The sequence below is a fragment of the Balaenoptera musculus genome, chromosome X, assembly GCF_009873245.2.
Source record: "Balaenoptera musculus isolate JJ_BM4_2016_0621 chromosome X, mBalMus1.pri.v3, whole genome shotgun sequence".
In the NCBI taxonomy this organism is placed as follows: domain Eukaryota; kingdom Metazoa; phylum Chordata; class Mammalia; order Artiodactyla; family Balaenopteridae; genus Balaenoptera; species Balaenoptera musculus.
In genome coordinates, this window is record NC_045806.1 from 127745399 (window position 1) to 127769546 (window position 24148).

Genomic DNA, 24148 nt, shown 5'->3' on the forward strand with positions numbered 1-24148 from the left:
GACTTTGGGCTCCTTTGTGTCTCCTAGCTGCCCGTTCTATAAGGGACACGGCTGTCCTGCGGCTCCCAGCCACCCTGTGTCCCTGTCGCAGCATCTCTCCCCAGTCTGGACACGGGAGGGCCGCTGTGGATGCCTGTACTCACGGCCTGCCCACCCCACCCACGGCCAGCTCTGCTCAGGCTGCCCTGGGGCTGGCCGCTGTCGCGGCCCCAAGGGGGTGAACCTAGCTTGGGGGCGCGTGCTCCTGCTTCCTGCCCCGCCTTGGCGGCCAGCTCCCCTGGTTCCCCTGGGCCCGGCTCCGGGAGGCTGAGGAAGGTAAGCTCACCACCCCTGCTCCCCCCTTATTCCCCTTGCCTGAGACCTGGCAGAGGGGACGGGACAGACCCCAGCCGGCAGGGAGCGTCTCAGCTCTGGGTCCGGCCCACCTCCCTGGCCAGTGTGCAGATCTGACGGTGGTGGCGGGCTTTGCCGGGTGCACAGGCTCTTGTGCCTTCCTCCTCTGCGGCAGGGCCCTCTGTCCTGTTCAGCTGTGGCCTGGGGAGGCCCATCTGGCAGCTAGGAGCTGTCACTTGGGCTTCCTTACCCTGTGTCTGGGGCGGGGCCGTCCAGGGTCACTTGGAGGAGGGAGGAGGGTAGACTAGGCCTGGGCACCTGGGGCACAGCAGGGAGGGGTGGCCAGGCCTGACCCTCAGTCCTGGATGTGGGGAACAACTCTGAGGAAGTCGATGGGGCTTTTTGTTGGGTTCCAGGAACCCTGGGGAGGGGATCCTCTGGCCTGCGCCAACCCCCTCCTGCCCTGTTTGGGAAGCCACCAGAAGAGGAGGCTTCCTCGGGAGACGGAGCCCCTCAGCCAGCTCACCCAGGACTGGATGATTTGAGGGAGCCGCCTTTGGCCCGGCAGGACCCAATCTTGGGTCCTGTCAGGGAAGGAGCTGGTTTTTAGAAACAGCCCTAAGTTGCTGGGAAGTCAGGCTGGGAAGAAGGGAGACGTCTGGGGTCAGGGTCAAGGGGGCAGGGAGACTGTCAGGGGAGGAGACCCCCTTCCCTGTGGCCATTGGAGGGATGGAAAAGACACCATGGTTGGCGGGGCCCAAGGGAGGAGCCCCTTATCCTAAGAAAGGGCTGCGGCGGGGCCAGCTTTCTGCTGGGCAGTCTTGGGCTCCCTACTTCTGCCTGCAGGCCAGCGCAGGCCAGCACTCCTGCCAGGAGGGGCACTGTCGTGCTGGGGGCCCTCTCCTCGGGACCTTGAACTCGTGTGAGTGTGGCGTGTAGGGGAGGGGTCTGGGGGCCGCAGAGGAAAGTTGGGGGCTGCTGGGACAGGTATTATCTGATGCTTTAGAACTACACGAGGTCACCAAGTCCATTGAGTGGTCACCAAGGCTTCTGGGGACTAGTGTTTGCGGGGTGGGGGTGGGCTAGGCGGTGAGAAGAGCAGGTGTGGCGACACAGGCAGGCAGGCTGGAGGTGAGTGGGGTGGAAGGGAGGGAAGGAGAGAGGGGAAGGCGGGGAAGGGAGGAAAGGTCAGAGAGGCAAGTGCCGGGAATGAGCGGGAGGGGCAGGGCCAGCTCTTCACCCTCGGGTCCAGTTGCCCCAACAAAGCATCCGCGTTTGTCGCTTAACAATACATCCCCCAGCAGCCTACGTGTCTCTCCAGATCTGTGCATACAGAGCCTCCTCCGTTTTAAATCTTTTTAAAATTTTTTGGCCGGCCATGCGGCCTGCGGGATCTTAGTTCCCCAGCCAGGGATGGAACCCGTGCCGCTGCAGTGGAAGTGCCAAGTCCTAACCACTGGACCGCCAGGGAAGGCATAATTAATTTTCCAGACAGTGGCAGACTCCCCCCCCAGGCCCCTCCCATTTTGCAGCACCACCACCAGGTGAGAGTCCTGGCTCCCAGGCTTCGCGCACAGCGCACTGTCACTCCTCAAGGGGCTGGGGGACATATGCAACCTGAGATGGCACGTGTGGTCTCTCAATGTGGGATTTTGTTTTTTATTTTCAATTTTTTTTTCAGCTGAGGAAAAATTCACATAACATAAAAATAACCATTAACCATTTAAAAATGCACATTTCAGTGGCATTGAGTATATTCGCAATGTTGTGCAACCATCACCTCTATCTACTCCCAGAATATTTTTATCATCTTAAAAGGCGAGAAGAAATGTCTATTGTTTTAGCCACTCAGTTTGTGGAACTTTGTTACAGCAGCCACAGGAAACTTATACGCCTTACTTAGACCACACAGAAAAATGAACTTGACATGGGTTGTAGACCTAAAAGTAAAAGCTAAAACTAAAACTATATATAAATAAAACATGGGGGAAAACCTTTGTGACCTTGGTCTATGCAAAGTTTTCTTGGACAGGAGACAAAAAACAATCATAAAAGGAAAAATTGATAAATTAGACTTCATCAAAAATCCAGGGGCTTCCCTGGTGGCGCAGTGGTTAAGAATCTGCCTGCCAATCCAGGGGACACGGGTTCGAGCCCTGGTCTGGGAAGATCCCACATGCCGCGGAGCAACTGGGCCCGTGAGCCACAATTACTGAGCCTGCGCGTCTGGAGCCTGTTCTCCGCAACAAGAGAGGCAGCGATAGTGAGAGGCCTGCGCACCGCGATGAAGAGTGGCCCCCCCTTGCCGCAACTGGAGAAAGCCCTTGCACAGAAACGAAGACCCAACACAGCCATTAATAAATTAAATTTTAAAAAAAGATTTGAATACACAATGTCACAAAAGACGAATAAGAATGGCAATAGCAACACAACATTGTAAATCAATTATACTCCAATAAAAATTTTTTTAAAAAGGAAAAAAAAACGGCAATAGCAAGTGAAAAGATGCTCACCGTCTTCATGGTGACAGCAAGCAGGTGGGCAGTCACCTGGGGCTGGGCGAGGGGCACCGGCTGCAGAGGAAACCCAGAGGGGCCTCTGGGCTGATGGAAACGGCCTGTATCTTGACTGGAGGGTGGTTATAAGGGGTATGCATTTGTCAAAACTCATTGAACTGTACCCTTAAAGTGGGGTCACTTATTGTCTGTAAATTATACCCCAATAAAGCTCATTTTAAAAGAAAAAAGGAAGAGAAGGCAACTAATGAAACTGGTTACCTAAAGGGGTAGGAGGGAACTGGGTGATAGGGATACGAGAGGGAGTGACGCTCCTCTGGATGTCTCTTCTGATGTAGTTTTGACTTCTGGACACATGTTGCTATTTTACATACTAAAAAAAAAAATCAACAGGATGGGGTGAAAAGCTAAAACTGAATACAAACAAATTCTCCCAAGTGTATTTCAAATGAATAACATAGCTATATTAAAAGGAAAGATTTTTCTTTTTTGGCCGTGCTCTGCTTGGCTTGTGGGATCTCAGTTCCCTGATCAGGGATTGAACCCGGGTCACGGCAGTGAAAGCCTAACCACTAGGCCACCAGGGAACTCCCATAAAGGGAAATTTTTTTTAAAAGCTACCCAAGGGACTTCCCTGGTGGTTCAGTGGTTAAGAATCCATCGTCCAATGTAGGGGATGCGGGTTCGATCCCTGGTCTGGGAACTAAGATCCCATGCGTGGCGCGGCCAAAAAAACAAAAACAAAACAAAAAAACAATAATGGATTACAGTCCATCGAATAAAATCCACATCCCCGAGTCCACACTGATAATGAATATACAGATAGATGAACAGAAGGGCTCTTCCTGACAGGAGAATGCCATGAATGAGTGTAGGAGGGATCATGGAGGGAGAAGAATCACTGTTTTGTAACCATCAGAGTAATCATTGATTTAGGCAAGAATTATCAATGACTTGGTGACATTTTGATAAGGAACAGAATATTTACCTAGTTTCAAGGTATCTTCCTACAAGCTACTTTTTAGTTACAAAGGGAAAAATAATAACTGTCCACTTGAGAAACTGGCAGTCACCACCTTAACCAAATGCTTAAAGTTAACATCACAGTGAAGGGACAAAACAAGAACACTTGCCTCCTGATAAGAAGCACAGAGAGGGCCTGGTAGCCTCCCAATACCACATAACCCAAATCGCACCCTGAGAAAACATCGGACAAATCCAACCTGAGGACGTTCCGCCAAACACCTGGCCTGCACTCTTCAAAAATGTCCATGTCATGAAAGGCCAAGAAAAGCAGAGGAATGTTCCAGATTAAAGGGAACCAAAGAGACATGAGAACGAATGCCACGTGGGATCCTAGACTGGATCCTGGATCAGAAAAAAACGTCATGAGGACAACTGGTGAAATTCGAATAAGACCTTAGATAAAATAATATTATCGTATTAACATTAACATTTCTGATGTTGATAGTTATACTTTGGTTATGTAAGAGTCTATAATAATTATACAGTAATTATGCTGTGGTTATGAAATACAGAATGAAGTATTTAGGGGTAAAGGGGTAAGCTGTATGCAACTTACTTAGACATAGTTGATAAAAATATTATTTTTATATATAATAAATACATATGCACCCACAAGTGAGAGGGAGAGAGAGAGAATGAGAAAGCAAATGGAACAAAATATGAACTCTTGGTGAATGTGGGATAAGGGTACATGGGAGCTTTCTGTACTAGTCTTACAGCTTTTTTCTAAGTCTGAAATAATTTCAAATTATAAAGTTAAAAAGAAAGCTACCGCTTCTATCCAACATTGACTGGAGGGTGTAGCCAGGGCAATTAGGCAACACAATGAAATAAAAGGCATCCAGATTGGAAAGGAAGAAGTAAAACTATCTCTATTCTCAGATGACATAATCTTGCATATGCAAAATCCTAATAAATCTTCTAAAAAATATATTAGAGCTAATAAATGAGTTCAGCAAAGTTGTAGGATGAAAGATCATTACACAAAAATCAATTGTACTTCTATACCGTAGCAATAAACAATTTTGTTTATAATAGCATTATAAAGAATAAAATACTTAGGAATGAATTTAACAATAGAAATGCAAGACTTGTACACTGTAAACTGGACAATGTCATTGAAAGACAATAAAGAAAACCTGAATAAATGGAAAAATATTTATTTAGTTAAGGTTCTCCAGAGTAACAGAACAGGATACACACACACACACGATTTATTTTGAGGAATTATCTCATGAGATTGTGAGGGCTGGCAAGGTGGCAAGTCTAAAATTTGTAGGGCAGGTCGGCAAGCTGCAACCTCAAGCAGGACTTCTACATTACAGTCTTGAGGCAGAATATCTATTTCTCCTGGAAACCTCAGTTTTTGCTTTTAAGGCCTTCAATTGAGTGGACAAGACTCACCCACATTATGGAGGGTGATCTTTACTTAAAGTCAACCGATTGTCGATGTTGACCACACCTACAAAATTCCTTCACAGCAACACTTACATGAGAGTTTGATTAAATAACTGCAGACTACAGCCTAGCCAAGTTGAAATTAATACACATAAAGTTAATCATCACATCCCATGCTCATGGATGGAAAGAATCTTGTTAAGATGGCAACACTCTCCAATTGATTTACAGATTCAATTCAATCCCTATCAAACTCTTGCTGGCTTTTTTGCAGAAACTGACAAGCTCATCCTAAAATTCACATGGGGCAGACTGGGAGGACTGCTAAGGGGTATATGGGGGCTTGCTTCAGGGGTCATGAGAACGTTTTGGAATCTGGTAGTGGGGATGGCTGCACAACTTTGTGAATATACTAAAAGTCATTGAATGTTACACTTTACATGAGTGACTTACATGACAGATGAATTATAGCTCAATAAAGCTGTTTAAAAAGAAAAGGAAAAGGAAACCAAGGGTATGAAAACCTCCCTCCGATTCAGGGCCAGGGTGGCTGGCTGGGGAAGGGGCCAGGTGTAAATGGCCGACAGCCTTGAGTCCTCGTGCCGGGCATCTGCATGTTATTAGCTGCGGACCCTCCGGATTAAGGACCGTCGGGGGAGAGTGTCCTGAGCCAGGACCGCGAGTCCCCGGCTGGTGTGCGCCCTAAGGGTTGGGACAGGGGAGGCCGCGCACCGGCGGCAGGTGGCCCCGGGCGCGCCTCCGAGCGCCGGGGCGGGGTCTGCGCGCGCCCCGGGCCCTAGTGGGGGTGTGGCGCGGGCGCGCGCGGGTCCCAGGGTTGCGGGAGGCGGCGGGCCGGGGCGGGGGGTGGCGGGGGAGAGGCGCGCGCCGCGGACGCGGCCATTGCGCGAGGGGGGTCGGCTCGCTGGGTGGGGACCCGGGCCGCTCACGGGGTCCCGGGCTAAGCACTGGGCCTCTCCCGGCCCCACGGAGGGGCGGCCCCCGCCCGCGAGCCCCGCCGCTCGGCCCTCCCTGGGCGCCCCCGCCCGGCGCGGTGGTACGGTCCGGGTTTAAAAGGCCCTGGCGGCCGCGGGCCGGCCCAGTGTGTGGGCGGCGGCGGCGGCGCGGGCGCGCGGGGCGTAGGGCGAGGGGTGCGGCGGCGGGGGCGCGCGAGCGGGGCGGTGTGGGGCTCGAGGGCGCGTCCACGTGGCCGGCGGGCGGCCACCCGGAGCCAGCGGCGGCGGAGGGACAGGTAGGTGGCCTCCATCCCCCGCCGCCCGTGCGGGGCCAGCCTGCTCGGCGGCCCTGGGCTCCGGCAGCGCGGGGGTTCGTCTCGGCCTTTAAGGGGTCGGGCCCTGTCCCTGCCTCTCGGGCGCCGGCCTGACTGGTCCTTCGTGCCCGGCGCCGGTAGGGACCGTCCGTCCGCGGCTAGCCCCCCGGCCCGATGGGGACCCTTTGTGGCGGAGGAGCGGCCCCTGCAAGGACTGTTGCGGCGCCTCCATCCACTAGGATCCCCGTGGGTCTGCCGGGGGGGGGGGGGTCCCTGGTGGGGGCGGGGCGAGCCGGGCAGGCAGCACCGCGCGGGGCGTTGGGGAGCGGGCGCTAGAGCTGGGTCTCTGCGAGGGTCTGTCCCCACCCTCGGGCTCTGCTGGCAGGGCCGTAGCAGAGAGGCTGGGTGTGCCTGTGATGCCCGAGGCTCCCGGTTACAGGCTGAGGTTTGGGATGGGCACTTGGGCTGCAAATTCTGCCTTTCCAGGTCTCCCTCCCGACCTGTCCCATCCCCATTCTTAGGCCTGTATTCCTGTGCGGTGTGGAGGAGGTGAGGGTGGCATGAGGCCTCCCTTCTCCGTCTTCCTTTCTTCTCTGGCTCTTGCATTAAGGATCCAGGATGCGGACCTGACAAAAGAGCCCCAGAGATGATCAGCCTGAGCTGAAACTTTGCAGTTCCAAGCCGGGTCTTCTCCTTGTTCTAGCAAATGCATTTTTTCCCTTTTCCTTGGTTGCTGCCTTGGTTTGGTTCCCCGCACCCTCCCCAAGCTGGGTAACTTGTGTCTCCCTTGGGGCTTGGGCACTGAGAGGGTATCGCTGAGCCCTGCCCCCTTGGCTGCCACGACACTTCTCTGCTGTCTTTGCTGCCTGGAGCTGGCCGAGGGCTGGGTGTGGCCTGGGGGTGAAGACCCAGCCAAGCCCAGTACTGCTCCTGTGGTCCCCCACCCCATCTCCCCAAAGTCTCAGCTGTATTTCAGCATGTTGCTCCCCTTCCATAGGGCTCCTTGGGCCCCCCTGCGTCTCCCCTTCCCCAGCTAACGTGTGGATTTGGAGGGAGAGCCGCGCAGGGCTGCCTGGGCATCCGTCTGGCTGTGCCTGAGCAGAGCCTGACTTATGTCTGTCTCTGTGCTTTGCTCTGGGGGCAGGCGACTCGGCTTTGTGTTGCAGCCGGTAGGCTAGATGGCAGGCTCCTCCTGGACGGCCAGCAGACGGAGGCCCCTGGGGCGAGGAGGCAGCCGGGGCCAGGAAGGTGGAAGTGGCAGCCCTGGTTCCCATCTGGTCTCAGGCTTTGACGCCTCAGACCTCTGTCCTGGGGTGGTGTCCTGACAACCCCCACCAATTTGCGATTGTTCTCTCCCTACCTTTTCTCCTTTCCCCAGCTAGGGTGGGAGGCACGTCTGTGGCCTTGGCTTGCCCACGGTTGGGTTGCTCTTGTGTGCGGCTGGCCACCCTCAACTCTGGGATCTGGTGTTTGGCTTCTCCTTTCTGGAGGGCCTCCCACCCTGCCTTTCCTAGCATCTGGCTCTGCTGCCCCCTTGGGTGTGGCCCAGCTGAGGCGAGGCCTCCTGGCTCCTTTCCAGCAGTGGGTGGGGGATGATTGATGGCCCCCAAGCCTGCCTGCACTCGCTGCTCACTCGTGCGCCCTGGCGGAGGCCCCTCCTCTCTCCCAGCCGTGGTCGCCATCTGGGGCTCTGGCATGGTGGTGGGCGACTGGCCTCCACCCTCTGTGGCGTGGCTCTTGGCCTACTGGGGGCCCTAGGCCAGGCAGGGCCGGAGGCGGCTGGGCGCCCTGGGCCGGGGGCCTCTGACCGGCACTCCCTGTCTCTCCTCAGGCCCCCCCCCCCACCCCAGGGCAGCCGCCGGCCATGCCCGCCGTCGGCCTCCTCCTGCTGTTCCTCCTTGCCGTGGGGCGGGCCCTGGGAGGCAGCACGCCCTTCCCTGCCTTCTCAGTGACGGACACCTCGCTCACCCACCTGGCCGTGCACCGGGTGACCGGGGAGGTGTTTGTGGGCGCGGTGAATCGCGTCTTCAAGCTGGCCCCCAACCTGACCGAGCTGCGGGTCCACGTCACGGGGCCCGTCGAGGACAATGCTCGCTGCTACCCACCCCCCAGCATGCGTGTCTGTGCCCACCGCCTGGCGCCTGTGGACAACGTGAACAAACTGCTGCTCATAGACTACGCAGCCCGCCGCCTGCTGGCCTGCGGCAGCATCTGGCAGGGCATCTGCCAGTTCCTGCGCCTGGATGACCTCTTCAAGCTGGGCGAGCCGCACCACCGCAAGGAGCACTACCTGTCGGGGGCCCAGGAGCCTGACTCCATGGCGGGTGTCATCGTGGAGCAGGGCCAGGGGCCCAGCAAGCTGTTCGTGGGCACCGCCGTGGATGGCAAGTCTGAGTACTTCCCCACCCTGAGCTCCCGAAAGCTCATCGGCGACGAGGACGGCGCCGACATGTTCAGTCTGGTGGGTGAGCCTGCCCACCTGCTCGGCCGGCCCCCGACCCCTGCCCTCCCCTCCCCTCCCCTCCCTTCTCGCCCCTCTGAAGAGCCAGCTCCCGTGCCCTCCTGCCTTCACTCTGTCCTGGCTCTGCGTCGGGAAGAGCCCTGGTCCCAGAGGGGGCAGGCTGCTGAGGACGGGAGGGCAGGCCGGGTCCTGGGACGGGGCTGCTCAGCCTGCCCTCTGGAGCCTTTCTGGCCTGGGGTCCTGTGACCGCGCGGGTCGGGGGCAGGGAGGTTGTGGGGGAAGCCCCCCGGGGGCCATGTGGGCACAGGGCCAGGCTGGGTGGCGGGGGCCCAGGGGCCATGGTTGGGGAGGTCGAGGGTGGACCTAGGCCTCGTCCCAGGCTCTGTCCTCCACCCGCTCCCCAGGTGTACCAGGACGAGTTCGTCTCCTCTCAGATCAAGATCCCCTCAGACACGCTGTCCTTGTACCCAGCCTTCGACATCTACTACGTCTACGGCTTTGTGAGCGCCTCCTTCGTGTACTTCCTGACACTGCAGCTGGATACCCAGCAGACACTGCTGGACACGGCAGGCGAGAAATTCTTCACGTCCAAGATCGTGCGCATGTGCTCGGGGGACTCGGAGTTCTACTCGTACGTGGAGTTCCCCATCGGCTGCTCTTGGCGCGGCGTGGAGTACCGCCTGGTGCAGAGCGCCCACCTGGCCAAGCCCGGCCTGCTGCTGGCCCAGGCCCTGGGTGTGCCGGCCGACGAGGACGTCCTCTTCACCATCTTCTCTCAGGGCCAGAAGAACCGGGCCAGCCCACCGCGGCAGACCGTCCTCTGCCTCTTCACCCTCAGCAGCATCAATGCCCACATCCGGCGCCGCATCCAGTCCTGCTACCGTGGGGAGGGCACGCTGGCCCTGCCTTGGCTGCTGAACAAGGAGCTGCCCTGCATCAACACCGTGAGCCCTCACCCGCCCCCGCCCCTGCCCGCGGGCTGGGCCCTCTGCCCCTTCCTGGGTCTGCGGGGCTCGGTCTTGGGAACGACAGCTTCGCCCGGGGTCCCCCGCCCCCTGTCACCCCTCCTTGCCTCTGCTGCTTCTCTTTCCTCCCCGGCCTGCCTTCCCCCCGCCTCTCTTGGTGGGTGTGCTCTCTGTGTGGACCACCCCCTTCTTCTTCCCGACCCTCCCCACCCCGGCCTGCTCCTGCCTGCTCTCCATCCTCCGCCTCCCTCCTCAGCCCCCGATTTCCCGTGGGGTCCCCCCTAGGACGTGGGGTCTCATTGCCTCTGTCCGGCTGGTGCCCCCCAGCTCTGACTCGTGCGTCCTTCTCCTGTTTCACCAGCCCATGCAGATAAATGGAAACTTCTGCGGGCTGGTGTTGAACCAGCCGCTGGGCGGGCTGCACGTGATCGAGGGGCTGCCCCTGCTAGCCGACAGTACCGATGGCATGGCCAGTGTGGCCGCCTACACGTACCAGCAGCACTCTGTGGTCTTCATTGGCACCCGCGGCGGCAGTCTGAAGAAGGTGAGCCCCGGAACGCTCGGCATGTGGGTCCAGAGCGTGCGGATGAGCCCTGCAGCACCTTGGACGGGGCCTGGCCGCTGGGGGACGGGGCCTTCCCAGGCTGGGCCCCAGGAGCCCAGCTGTGCTCCACGCACATGCTTGAGTGCCACCGCCCGCCGTGGCCTGAATCGCTGCTTCCTGTGGCTCTGGGGGCAGAGCGGGCCTATCTCCGGGCCTCCCTGCCGGGAGAGCCGGAGCCGCCGTTGCTGGGTCCTCAGTCGAATGAACGAGGAGACAAATGTGGACCTAACCCTCTTTGCCCTCTTGTCCCCTCGTGGGCACGGGGGCTGCAGTGCCGGCAGGGCCGCAGCTGTTCCTGTTCCAGGGTGTTCTGAAGGGACAGGAGTCAGGACAACTGCCACATTCTCCTGCTCACCCGGGGGATGCGGGGCTGTCCCTGGGGGAGGTCGGGGGTGGCCGGGGGAAGGTTTGTGAAGGGAGCCACTGAGCTCTTGGGGCCTGGTCTGCTTCCCTCCTGGTCCCCGTTTTGCATTTGTCACAGCTTTATTGGGGTGTAACTGCCGTGTCACACTGCCCCCCCCCCCCCGTTTAAAGCATACATCTCAGTGATTTCAGTAAGTTTGCGGAGTTACTCAAGCATAACCGCTATCTCATTCTGGGATGTTGCCATCATCCTAAAAATCCCTTCCCTTTTAGCGCTCACGCTTTCCCTGTCCCCCAACTCTAGGCAACGCTCATCTCTGTCTCTATGTCTTGGGAGGCTTTTTGGACTGGCTGTGTCACCCCCAAGGGCCTCCAGGGGGCAGCCTTGGCGTCCTCCTTCCCTGGTCTGTGGGACAAGGGGGCGGCGGGCAGGCTGGGTCCCTGGCTCGAGAATAGGATGCCCGGGTGCGTGGGGTGCTGCTGTGGCGTCAGGTGGCTGGTCTCGTGGCCCAGGTACGGGTCGACGGCTCTCAGGAGGCCCACCTGTATGAGACGGTGCCTGTGGTGGACGGCAGCCCCATACTCCGTGACCTGCTCTTCAGCCCCGACCACCGGCACGTCTACCTCCTGAGCGAGAAGCAGGTGGGCCCGCGGCAGGCCGGGGGGCGGGGGCGGGACAGGGGCGGGGCGGGTGCTGACACGGCTGCCCCCAGGTGAGCCAGCTCCCAGTGGAGACCTGCGAGCAGTACCCAAGCTGTGCAGCCTGCCTGGGCTCGGGGGACCCGCACTGCGGGTGGTGCGTGCTGCAGCACAGGTGAGGAGCCGCCCAAGTGCCCACTCCCCCCAGCTGCGCCCCTGTGGCCTCCCCCTCCCTGCCCTTCTACTTTCTCCAGCTAACGAGTGGAACCTCTATCCCAAGTGACATCCCTCGCTCGGACCCCAGGGGATGAGGCCGAGGCATGCGGTTGCCTGGTGCCGTGGGCTGGGCTGGCCGTCCCCTTCGTCCCCCCCAGGCCCCCGCTGCACTCCCGCTCCGGGCCTTGCTGGGGCAGCTGTGGGATGGGCCTGGCCTGACCCCGCACAGATGCTGCCGCCACGGGGCCTGTCCAGGCGCCTCGGCCCTGCATGGCTTCGCCAAGGAGCTGAGCAAGTGCGTCCAGGTGCGGGTCCGGCCCAACAATGTGTCGGTGACATCGCCTGGGGTGCAGGTGAGTGGTGTGGGGGGTGCGGGTGTAGAGGCCCGTGCACACGTGTCAGGGGTGCGCGCAGCTCTGAGCCCTCTGCTTCCCCCAGCTGACCGTGGCCATAAGCAACGTGCCGGACCTCAGTGCGGGCGTGAGCTGCGCCTTCGAGGAGGTGACCGAGAGCGAGGCCATCCTGCTGCCCTCTGGAGAGTTACGCTGTCCATCGCCTTCCCTGCAGGAGCTCCGGGCTCTCACCCGGGGGCACGGTCAGTGGATGGGCTGCTGGGGGCAGGGGTGCTCTCTGTCCGCGGCTCACGCGTCGCTCCCCTGGGCTCGCTGCAGGGGCCACGCGCACCGTGCAGCTGCAGCTGCTCTCCAAGGAGAGCGGCGTGAGGTTTGCCGGGGCCGACTTTGTCTTCTACAACTGCAGCGTCCTCCACTCGTGAGTACTGGCCCTCCCGACCCCCGTCCCCGTGTCTCTGTTGCTCGCGGTGTCGTGTGGGCCTCAGGCGGGCCCCGGTGCCTTTTGCCTTTGGTTCCCCGTGTGTCCCACAGGAGGGACGGTGAGGGGCCAGGCCCGGTCTTCTCCGTGATTTCTGAAGCCTCTCCCCTCCAGGTGCATGTCCTGCGTTGGCAGCCCTTACCCCTGCCACTGGTGTAAGTACCGCCACGTGTGTACCAGCCACCCCCATGAGTGCTCCTTCCAGGAGGGCAGGGTCCACAGCACCGAGGTGAGGCGGGCGCCACACGCGAGGGGGCCGGGCTCTGCGCGGGCCGGTCCCTGGCTTTTCTGCCTTCGGTCTTGGGGTTTTCTTGGAGCCCCCTTAACCGGGGGCCAGCCCAGCTGGCTGATGGGCGTTCTCCCCTCAGGGCTGCCCTGAGATCCTGCCCAGTGGGGACCTCCTGATCCCAGTAGGCGTCATGCAGCCTCTCACTCTGCGGGCCAAGAACCTGCCGCAGCCCCAGTCGGGCCAGAAGAACTACGAGTGCGTGGTCCGGGTGCAGGGGCGGCAGCAGCGGGTGCCTGCCGTGCGCTTCAACAGCAGCAGTGTGCAATGCCAGAACGCCTCGGTGAGGCCCACCCGCCCCGCCTCCCTCGGGGGTCCAGGCTGTGCAGGGCTGGGCGTGGTGCAGATCTGTGCCCAGCAGACTGTTCTAGAAGCCTCAGCTGACCGTGGCGAGGGACCTTCTGAGTCTTCTGCTGGGGATTTCTGAGCTGGGGGAGGGGCGGTGTGCGCACCTTCACTGGAGTCACGCGGGTCCCTCTCCCCCAGTATTCCTATGAAGGTGATGAGTATGGTGACACCGAGCTGGACTTCTCCGTGGTCTGGGATGGAGATTTCCCCATCGATAAGCCCGCTACCTTCCGAGGTGAGCGGCGGGATGGGGCTGAGGAGCTCGCCTCCTGGGGTGGAGAAGGCACGTGCTGGGGCCGGGCCCACAGCGGGACCCTTCGTAGCTGCTCCCCAGTGGTGCCCTCTGTGCCCACAGCCCTCCTGTACAAGTGCTGGGCGCAGCGGCCCAGCTGTGGCCTCTGCCTCAAGGCTGACCCTCGCTTCAACTGTGGCTGGTGCATCTCGGAGCATAGGTGCCAGCTGCGGGCCCACTGCCCGGCCCCCAAGACCAACTGGATGCACCCGAACCAGAAGGGCGCTCGCTGCAGCCACCCCCGCATTGCCCAGGTCGGCCTCCCCACCACCCGCTGCCCTCTGGGTACCCACTGCCTCGGCTCACCCTCCCGCCTCCCCTCCTGCTCCGCAGATCCACCCGCTCATGGGGCCCAAGGAGGGAGGCACCCGGATCACCATCGTGGGCGAGAACCTGGGCCTCACCTCCCGAGACGTGGGCGTGCGGGTGGCCGGCGTGCGCTGCAACTCCATCCCCGCCGAGTACGTCAGTGCCGAGAGGTGAGTGCGGCTGTGCGGGCGCTGGGCCTCCCCCCGGCCTGTGGCCGGGCGCCCAGGCCTGACCTCCGACCCGACCCGACCCGACCCCTAGGATCGTGTGTGAGATGGAGGAGTCTCTGGTGCCCAGCCCGCCACCGGGGCCCGCGGAGCTCTGCGTCAGCGACTGCTCGGCTGACTTCCGCACGCAGTCTGAGCAGCTCTACAGCTTCGTGGTACGTGGGCTGCCTGCCCCCTTCCCTCTCCCGCTCCTTCCTGGCGGGGGCTGTGGCCCGGCCCTGCTGGGCGCCTGCTGTCTCCCCGCTCCCCTCAGGGCTGCTTCTCCCGTAGACGCCCACGTTCGACCGCGTGAGTCCCAGTCGGGGCCCAGCCTCGGGGGGCACGCGAATCACCATTTCCGGTCATTCTCTGGACGCCGGCAGCAGAGTCACAGTGACCATGAGAGACAGCGAGTGCCAGTTCGTGAGGTGAGTGTCGCAGATGGGGGCCGCGGGGCCGGCAGGTGGCAGCCCTGGGCGGCCCGCTCCAAGTCCCCGCTTGCTGACATAGGAGGGATCCTGAAGTGATCGTGTGCATCTCGCCTGTCTCCACCCTGGGCCCGAGCCAGGCCCCCATCACCCTGGCCATCGACCGCGCCAACATCTCCAGTCCCGGCGTCCTCTACACCTACACCCAGGACCCCACCGTCACTCGCCTCGAGCCCACCTGGAGCATCATCAAGTAAGGCCCTCGGGAGAATGGGGCCTGGCTGGCAGAGGGGAGGCTGGGGGCCAGGTCCTTGAGTGCCCGGCCTGGGCCTCGCCTGGTGACCGGGTGACCCAGGGTCGGGGGGGCCCTGGGCTCCCATGGCAGCCTCGATAACGCTCCAGGGCTGGGCTCAGGGCGGTGAGGAGGAAGCCTGAGGCCCCTCACCCCCATCCCTAGTGGAAGCACCGCCATCACCGTGAGTGGGACCCACCTGCTGACGGTCCAGGAGCCCCGGGTCCGGGCCAAGTACCGAGGCATCGAGACCACCAACGTGAGTGCCAGCTGCCGCCGTCCCACCCCTGACCCCTTGCCCGTTGTGGCCTCACGTGCTGGGCTGCCCACCTTTGTCCCCACAGACGTGCCAGGTGATCAACGACACCGCCATGCTGTGTAAGGCCCCCGGCATCTTCCTGGGGCGGCCCCAGCCGCAGGCCCAGGGTGAGCACCCTGACGAGTTCGGCTTCCTGCTGGACCACGTGCAGACGGCCCGTTCCCTCAACCGGTCCTCCTTCACCTACTACCCCGACCCCAGCTTCGAGCCACTCGGGCCCTCTGGGGTCCTGGATGTCAAACCTGGCTCCCACGTAGTGCTGAAGGTGCCGGTGTGGTGGGTGCCTAGGGCGGGAGGGGCGGGGCGGTGGGGAGCCCTGGCCAGCAGCGCTCTTCATCTGCAGGGCAAGAATCTGATCCCTGCGGCGGCTGGCAGCTCCCGCCTCAACTACACGGTGCTGATCGGGGGCCAGCCGTGCACGCTCACCGTCTCAGACACGCAACTCCTGTGTGACTCCCCCAGCCAGACGGGCCGGCAGCCGGTCATGGTGGGTAGGGGGCAGGGAGGCCGCCAGAGCAGCCTGGGGCGGGGGGTGGGGGTCAGCTTACGGCGCCTGTCCCTGCAGGTGCTGGTGGGTGGCCTGGAGTTCTGGCTGGGCACCCTGCACATCACGGCCGATCGGGCGCTGACCCTGCCGGCTGTGGTGGGGCTGGCGGCGGGGGGCGGGCTGCTGCTGCTGGCCATCACCGCCGTGCTGGTCGCCTACAAACGCAAGACTCAGCATGCCGACCGCACGCTCAAGCGCCTCCAGCTCCAGATGGACAACTTGGAGTCCCGGGTGGCCCTGGAATGCAAGGAAGGTGCCTGCACGGGGGTGGGGGGTGGGGCAGGCGGCAGGGGCTCCCTCCTCCCTCGCCGCTCACTCTCCCTCACCGGCCCTCCCCAGCCTTCGCTGAGCTGCAGACAGACATCAACGAGCTGACAAACCACATGGATGGCGTGCAGATCCCCTTCCTGGACTACCGGACCTACGCCGTGCGTGTGCTCTTCCCGGGCATCGAGGCCCACCCAGTGCTCAAGGAGCTGGATGTGAGTGCCCCCTGTTGCCTGCCCATGCCCTGTCACCCCCAGGGCCACCTGCACCCTCTGAGATGCCCTGTCCCCCACCCCGCCCCCAGACACCCCCCAATGTCGAGAAGGCCCTGCGTCTCTTTGGGCAGCTGCTGCACAGCCGCGCCTTCGTGCTCACCTTTATCCACACTCTGGAGGCTCAGAGCAGCTTCTCCATGCGCGACCGTGGCACTGTGGCCTCGCTCACTATGGTGGCCCTGCAGAGCCGCCTCGATTATGCCACGGGGCTGCTCAAGCAACTGCTGGCGGACCTCATCGAGAAGAACCTCGAGAGCAAGAACCACCCAAAGCTGCTCCTGCGCAGGTACTTGGGGCCCCCTCTGCCAGCCCTGCCCCTCCCCTGGGAGGCCCAGCCCTGCCCGGCCAGGGCCCCAGCACCCCTTTCACCCTAGGACCGAGTCGGTGGCTGAGAAGATGCTCACCAACTGGTTCACCTTCCTGCTGCATAAGTTTCTGAAGGTGCGTGCGCTCGAGGGGCAGGCGGGGGCGAGGGGGTGTGCGGGGGCAGCCGGCCGCAGGCGGCGGCAAGCTGTGTCCCGGCCCTGGCTGCAGGAGTGCGCCGGGGAGCCGCTCTTCCTGCTCTACTGCGCCATCAAGCAGCAGATGGAGAAGGGCCCCATCGACGCCATCACGGGCGAGGCGCGCTACTCCCTGAGCGAGGACAAGCTCATCCGGCAGCAGATCGACTACAAGACGCTGGTGAGCGGGGGGCCAGGTGGGCAGGGTATTGGGCCTGAGGGGACGCCTCACCCAGGACCCACCCTGTGGTCCCCCTCGCCCTCAGACCCTGCACTGTGTGTGCCCGGAGAGCGAGGGCAGCGCTCAGGTCCCGGTGAAGGTTCTCAATTGTGACAGTATCACCCAGGCCAAAGACAAGCTGCTAGATGCTGTGTACAAGGGCATCCCCTACTCTCAGCGCCCCAGAGCTGAGGACATGGACCTAGGTGAGGCCCCTGCCCTCTCCTCCTGGCCCCCCCATACCTCCTGTGGCCGCGTTACCTTGGCTGGCGTTCACTCTCCCCACCTGAGCTCTGTCCTCTGAGGGCAGTGGGCCCAGGGTCCCAGGGGACGCGGAGCAGGACCTCAGAGCTGCCTGTGGCCCGCAGAATGGCGCCAGGGCCGCATGGCCCGCATCATTCTCCAGGACGAGGATGTCACCACCAAAATCGAGTGTGACTGGAAGAGGGTCAACTCACTGGCCCACTACCAGGTGAGGAGCCGGAGGTCCACTCACGCCCAGGGCCCCTGGGAGCCATGGCCCTGCCCCTCCCCTCTCTGGCCCCCGCATCACAGGCCCCCCTTGGGGAGCCGTGGGAGCTGCCCCACACGTGCCCTGCCGGGCCAGGGTAGGCGGTGGCTCAGGCCCCTTGGCTTCTCGGCCTCCTGCATTGCCCCCCTCTCTGTCTCTGGGATCTGCAGGTGACAGACGGTTCCTTGGTGGCACTGGTGCCCAAACAAGTGTCAGCCTACAACATGGCCAACTCCTTCACCTTCACCCGCTCTCTCAGCCGTTATGGTAGGCGTCCTCAGTGTGGGGTCTCTGCTGGCCCCATGCCCTGCGAGGCTGTGTCGGCCGTCGCGGGGAACCCCCAGCCCCACCCCGTCTGAGCAGCCAGCTTGGCTCTGGCGGCCCCCCTGGACCCTGCTCTCAGGAGGTCTCTAGTTCCTTAGAGCCTAGAATGCGGTGGGCCCGTGAGAGCAGACGGGCCCCCTCGGCCTGCAGGGCTCCCGAGATGGAGGGGAGCGAGAGCCACGGCGATGGCTGGTGTGGCCCCACTGGCCTAAGGGGCACCACCCTCTGCCCCAGAGAGCTTGCTCCGCACCGCCAGCAGCCCTGACAGCCTCCGCTCTCGGGCACCCATGATCACGCCCGACCAGGAGACGGGCACCAAGCTGTGGCACCTGGTGAAGAACCATGACCACGCTGACCACCGAGAGGGAGACCGAGGCAGCAAGATGGTCTCGGAGATCTACCTGACGCGGCTGCTGGCCACCAAGGTGTGGGCCTGCCCCGCGCCACCCTGGCCTTAGTGCACGTGCCTTCTAGCCCGGCCTTGGCCCTGGGGTTGGCCCGGGCTGCCTGGGGAAGGGGCCACTGGATTGTTCCAATCCCAAGGGACTTGCTCAACGCCTTTGCTACGGGAACTGCCACCCTGAGGTCGAGGCCAAGCTTGCCTGAAGGGTGCTGGCCGAGCAGGGAAGCCTTGCTCGTTGTCAAGCCTCTCCGTCCCCGTCTGTCCTGCCGTGGGGACGTCCCGCCCTGGCTCCCCGTCAGCTGGTGTCCTTGCTGCGCCCCTGCAGGGCACACTGCAGAAGTTCGTGGATGACCTCTTCGAGACCGTGTTCAGCACGGCGCACCGGGGCTCGGCCCTGCCTCTGGCCATCAAGTACATGTTCGACTTCCTGGACGAGCAGGCCGACCAGCGGCAGATCAGCGATCCCGACGTGCGCCACACCTGGAAGAGCAACTGGTACTGCCGTGCACCGGCCCTCGGGCGGGGGCGTGAGGAGGCTTGGCTGGGGCTCGGGGACCACGGTCAGGACGCCAGCGGGGGCTTGGCTGGTCACCCTGGCAGGAGAGGACAGCGGCCTGGCACTGGCGGTGCTGCCGAGCACAGAGAGCAAGTGCCTGTGATTCCGCAGGCGGGCTCTGCCGGGGCTTCAGGCGGCTGGGATGTGGGTAGTGTGGCCAGCACCCAGAGGTGCCCTTGGCCCTCAGGGCCTTGCTGCTCAGCTGGTGGTACTGCTGACACAGGGCAGAGATAACCGGAAGCCCGGTCCAGGGCTTAGCCGTGCGAGGGGGGCGCGTTGAAACCCACTGAGGACAGAAGACCGTTCACTCTGACTTCTCACCGCTTGAAGTCAGGCAGAAAGTTAAAGAAAAGGCTGCTACCTCTCAGTGCGTCAGTCTTGCTGCCTGTGGGCCTGCGGAGGTGGGCGCGGACGGGAGGGTGTGCGCGGGGAGATCGGGGAGCTGCGGGCCTTTGTCCCTCTGTCCAGCCTGCCCCTGCGCTTCTGGGTGAATGTGATCAAGAACCCGCAGTTCGTCTTCGACATCCACAAGAGCAGCATCACGGACGCCTGCCTGTCGGTGGTGGCCCAGACCTTCATGGACTCCTGCTCCACGTCCGAGCACCGCCTGGGCAAGGACTCACCCTCCAACAAGCTGCTCTACGCCAAGGACATCCCCAACTACAAGAGCTGGGTGGAGAGGTGGGCCCCAGTGTGTGGGGGGAGGCGGGGCCGGGACCCCAGGGGACGCGGCTGCTGGGCGAGGGGGCAGGAGCTGCGCCGCCACGGGCTGGCTCCTCTTCGGGAAGGGCTGGCTTCGGGAAGAAGGCCCGGAGGCTGGCCTGGCAGCCAGGGCAGGGGCTTTGGCTTTTGTGGCGCCTGCTGGCACGACCTCCTCGGGGTCCCAACAGGTACTACCGGGACATAGGCAAGATGGCGTCCATCAGCGACCAGGACATGGACGCGTACCTGGTGGAGCAGTCCCGTCTCCACGCCAGTGACTTCAACGTCCTGAGCGCGCTCAGTGAGCTCTACTTCTACGTTGCCAAGTACCGCCAGGAGGTGCGTGCCGCCCCCTCCGGCCCCTGCTCGTTGGCTCTGAGGGTACTGCTGGTGGCAGAGGCAGGGGCGTGGTGGGGGTCAGCGAGCCCAGCTCTTGGATTCCTCACAGTTCCTCCCCCAGCCAGGCCCTTAAGGTGGCACAGGTGACACTCTGTAGATGCTGGGATTTGAGGGACCCACTAGAGAAGCCACTGGCTGGAGCGCAAAGCTCTGGTCCGGCAGAAGTTAGGGGCCGGGAGCACACGGAGGGCTGGGTTGCCGGTGGGCTGGGGCCAGAGATGGGCGGGGTCAGCCCACCTGCCTGGTTTGTGGCTGGAGAGTCGGGGAAGACAGATGCGCCCGTTCCAGGGTTGGATTCCTGGCTGGAGATAAGAATGGGTGGGCCCGGACAGGGCCCCGAGCCTGGATGAGCTCCCCAAGGGGGGCCACGGGCAGCTGGAGAGGGAGACGTGGCCCAAGCACTGAGCCCTGGGACACTCAAGAGGTGGCAGAGAAGAGGGGGGACCGGCTGCAGAGTCTGAGGAGGCTCGGGTGGGGCCCCCGAGTGCCAGACGGGTCCTGGAACACGCGTGAGGACCCCCCCACCCCCACCCTGGGCGTCAGGGAGGAGGGAGCGATGGGCTCTGTCAGGTGCTGCCCATGGTTAAGGGAGGTGAGGCCCGAGATCGCGGAGACCTGGGTGAGAGAGGTCTGGGGTGGAGGTGGGGGTTAGGAGGGGATGGGAAATGGGGGCCTCCAGTCCAGACCACCCTTTGGGAGGCGCTGTGTGCCGGCCGTGGAAAGGAGGGGAAGAGGGCTGTGCAGTCGGAGGAGGGGTTGGGGTCAAGGAGGAGCTGGAGGCCCTTTCGGAGGCCAGAGGCTGGGCCCCTCCCATGTGCCCAGGGCCCCGGCGGGGAGGGGTACGCTGAGGCCCGAGGGAGGGGCGAGCCCACGCCGGGGAAGGGGGGGGCAGCGGGGGGGGGCTTGGCCAGGAGGAGCCCGCCCCTCAAGAGCCCAGCTCGGGGCCTCTTCCTGCAGGTTCTCACCGCTCTGGACCGAGATGCCTCTTGCCGGAAGCAGAAGCTGCGCCAGAAGCTGGAACAGATCATCGGCCTCGCGTCCAGCAACAGCTAAGGGAGGCGGACCCCGTGAGGAGGGGGCTTCTCAGTCCTGAGCCGTCCTCCCGTGCAGAGGGGCGTCTCCCGCCTGGGTCCCGGGGCTGAGCCCTGGATCGGGTGGCATGAGGTCACCGGGCCAAGATGCCCTGGGCACAGCCGGGCCCCCATCATTAGTGCCTTGCTTTGGGCCCTGCGTGGGGAGGGGGTGACCGGACCAAGCCCCCCGACCCGGCAGCAGCAATACCCCCGCCCTCCCACCCTCGTGCCGGGGGTTGTGATCGCCCCTGCCCTCCTTGCTATTTATTCCTCCAAACACCTACTTATTTCATTTAACTCCACCTCACCGTCGTCTCCATCTGTAAATACGCGCCCCCTACTCCCCCGCCCCCCGGAGGTTGCCAGCCTCACTCACCTTCTCTCCTTGAGTCCTCCCGGCTCCCTTGTGACAGGGTCAGCCTTGGCCTAGCCTCTGGCCCCGCCCCCTTGCCCTGGCTGGCCCCACCCATGCCGAGGACGGGGCCTCGGCACCAGCAGCCCTTGGGGCGGGTGAGGCACCGAAGTTGCCCTCGGACGGTGGCTCGGCCAAGGGGTCCCCCTGCGGCCACCGCAGCAGCCCCTCCAGACTTCTCGGGCCGGGACTGTACCCCCTCCCGGGGCCCCGATCTCTCTCAGCGCCTGGAGAGCTTGAACCAGGCTCCTGCCAGGGCGTGAGCTGGGCCTGGGGGCACCGAACTCCCCTTCTCCGGGCCCTGCTGCCAAACCCCCTCGGTGTGGTCTGCGTGTCCAGACCCCTCATCCTCCGCTGCCCTGTCCTGCACCCGCCCCGAGGGGCAGAGGCGGCAGTGCCTTACTCCTTCGTCCTTCTGCCTCCTTGGAGGAATCTGGCCCCGGCCCGCGCTCCTGGAAACCCACTTGGCCCCTTTTTCTCTTTTTTGCATGAGGTTTTCTTTGTCCTCGTAATTTTTTTTCCTAATTAAATGTTGAGAAATGGACGCAGTGTGTGGCTTTGTCCTCAGGGCAGGCGGCTGCTCCCCGAGCGAACGTGGAAGCAGGTGGGGAGGCTGTCGGACTCTGCATGAGCTGCTCGCCCTTGACGCGGGGGAAGGGTGACACGTTGCAGGGTTTCTGAGGACTTGAGGAGCTCCAGGGCCACGTCCAATCCATCAGTGAGTCCTGGTGGCTCCACCTTCAAGACACATGCAGAATCCGCCCCCTTCTCCCCACCTCCACTGCCCCCAACTGGTCCAAGCCGCCCTTGTCGCTTGCCTGGATGCCAGGGTCCCCATTTCTGCCCTGGCCGCCCTCAGCCTTTTCTCACCATGGGAGGCACTGGGACCCTGGTAACATACACAGTGGACCTTGTCCCCACTCTGTTCAAAACCATCCAGGGCTTCATGGCTGCAAACGCCTTCATATCTGACAACTCTTTACTGTCCCAAGTGCACTGCAATCATTGTGCTCCTACCTACCTCCTGCCTCTCACCCTCTTACGCCACACGCCTGTTCAAGTAATCCAGGTGGGGAGAAAGCGGGATGCGATTTTAAATAGAGCGGCCGGGAATGATTTTCAGGTGAGCCAGGGGGATCCCCAGAGGAAGAGCGTTCCAGACTGAAGAGAACCAGTGCAAAGGCCTTGAGGCAGGAGCCATCCTGGCATGTTTTTTTTTAATAAACTTATTTATTTATTTATATTTTTGGCTGTGTTGGGTCTTCGTTGCTGCGCATGGGCTTTCTCTAGTTGCAGCGAGCAGGGGCTACTCTTCCTTGCGGTGTGTGGGCTTCTCATTGCGGTGGCTTCTCTTGTTGCGGAGCATGGGCTCTAGGTGTGCGGGCTTCGGTAGTTGTGGCACGCGGGCTTCAGTAGTTGTGGCTCGTGGGCTCTAGAGCTCAGGCTCAGTAGCTGTGGCACACGGGCTTAGTTGCTCCACAGCACGTGCGATCTTCCCGGACCAGGGCTCTAACCCATGTCGCCGGCATTGGCAGGCGGATTCTTTACCATTGAGCCACCAGGGAAGCCCCTGGCCTGGCATTTTTGAACGGCTAAGGAAGCCAGTGCGGCTGAATCAGGATGAGCAAGCGAAAGGGTGGGAGTGGAGAAGATCGGAGAGGAAACGGGCTGGATCACATCTGGCTTTTTTTTTTTCGGCTGCACCGGGTCCTCATTGCTGCGCGTGGGCTTTCTCTAGTTGCGGCAAGAGGGGGCTACTCTTCGTTGCAGTGCACAGGCTTTTCACTGCAGTGGCTTCTCTTGCAGAGCTCGGGCTCTAGGCGCGCAGACTTCAGTAGTTGTGGCACATGGGCTTAGCTGCTCCGCGGCATGTGGGATGTTCCCGGACCAGGGCTCGAACCCGTGTCCCCTGCATTGGCAGGTGGATTCTCAACCACTGCGCCACCAAGGAAGTCCCTCACATCTCGCTTTTCAGGCCACTGTAAGTTCTTTGGCTTTGTCCCTAAGAGTCCCTTTTGGAGATTATTTTTAACAGAAGAGTGATGCAATCCGACTTATGTTTTAAAGCAACCTGGCAGCTTCACCAGTTCATCTGTCAGGCCAAGGTAGTAGGCTGATTCTGGGCTTTGCTGGGTGAGGGAGGGAGAATCAGATTGACATCGGGCCCTAGAGCCTGGGGTACTGTAGCTCGGGAGTTGCTGGCAGAGAGGAGCCTGGGGAACTGCAGAGGGTCCCCCTGGAGTATCAGGGGGTGCTGATCACGCCCCGGGCCTGGGAAAGGGCTGCCAGGAAGGATTAAAGGTAACTATGCTCAGGGCTCAAGCAGGACCTGGATGAGCACCTGTCCCCACTGGCCAGAATGGAAACCTCGGAATTCAAGAGGCCTGAGGGAGGGCACTCAGACGGGTCTTGCCTCAGTAGCGGGAAAATAATTAATTCTACACTAGAAGCTGCTCTAGCGCCATGTAGCAAATCTTAGAAGCAAGATTCTAAAGAATCAAACTGTCTCCAAGTAACCACAGCACCTGAGAACAAAGTTCGAGTATGTTTAGGGATACAAAAATACCCAGGACCCAAGGGAAAACATACAAGGTCTGCTATCCAAGCAAAAACACTTGGCATGAAAATAGTAAGTAAAGACCAGCCCATTAGAGGGAGATAGATAGAGCAATCAATAAAAGGCAACCAGATTGGAAAGGAAGAAGTAAAACTTCCAAGATCGCAGGATATTTTAGAGGGAGCTAACTCCCCCTGCCCAGATCCTGAGCCAGGTGTGCCAGCAGTTTTCTTCACTGATCTGAAACAAAGCCAGTGAACTACAAAATTCCTAGCCTAGTGTTTCTGGGTTGCTTGCTCTTCT

At 61.4% G+C, this 24148-nt stretch overlaps 1 protein-coding gene across 5 annotated transcripts; it reads left to right on the forward strand.

Moving 5' to 3' along the window:
• The first annotated feature begins 6390 nt into the window (after positions 1–6390).
• On the forward strand, positions 6391–22450 carry PLXNA3 (plexin A3). Of its 5 annotated transcripts, none has more exons than XM_036840321.1 (33): positions 6391–6522; positions 8372–9001; positions 9406–9945; positions 10328–10510; positions 11447–11575; positions 11647–11747; positions 12018–12141; positions 12227–12383; positions 12460–12559; positions 12734–12848; positions 12988–13188; positions 13392–13488; positions 13609–13799; positions 13879–14024; positions 14116–14236; positions 14352–14488; positions 14571–14741; positions 14946–15039; positions 15125–15364; positions 15443–15586; positions 15665–15899; positions 15986–16128; positions 16218–16474; positions 16563–16629; positions 16723–16869; positions 16955–17114; positions 17277–17380; positions 17590–17686; positions 17978–18168; positions 18472–18641; positions 19171–19383; positions 19593–19743; positions 20761–22450. In XM_036840321.1, the coding sequence occupies exons 2-33, from the start codon at positions 8405–8407 to the stop codon at positions 20854–20856; spliced, it is 5619 nt and encodes a 1872-aa protein (XP_036696216.1). In that variant the 5' UTR covers positions 6391–6522; positions 8372–8404; the 3' UTR covers positions 20857–22450. The 5 variants fall into 5 exon arrangements, 4 of the variants coding, with proteins under 4 accessions (XP_036696216.1, XP_036696219.1, XP_036696220.1 ...); XM_036840324.1 differs by having other exon boundaries at positions 16260–16474; XR_005018373.1 differs by lacking the exons at positions 19171–19383; positions 19593–19743; positions 20761–22450 and having other exon boundaries at positions 18049–18168; positions 18472–18612.
• The last annotated feature ends 1698 nt before the right edge of the window (positions 22451–24148 follow it).

Excerpts from the sequence above, each read along its gene's own strand:
- PLXNA3 (XM_036840321.1), top strand. The coding sequence starts at position 8,405 with ATGCCCGCCGTCGGCCTCCTCCTGCTGTTCCTCCTTGCCGTGGGGCGG. Across the intron at positions 11,748-12,017 it reads TGGTGCGTGCTGCAGCACAG|ATGCTGCCGCCACGGGGCCT; the intron begins GTGAGGAGCCGC and ends GACCCCGCACAG. Across the intron at positions 16,129-16,217 it reads CAGTGCTCAAGGAGCTGGAT|ACACCCCCCAATGTCGAGAA; the intron begins GTGAGTGCCCCC and ends CCCCGCCCCCAG.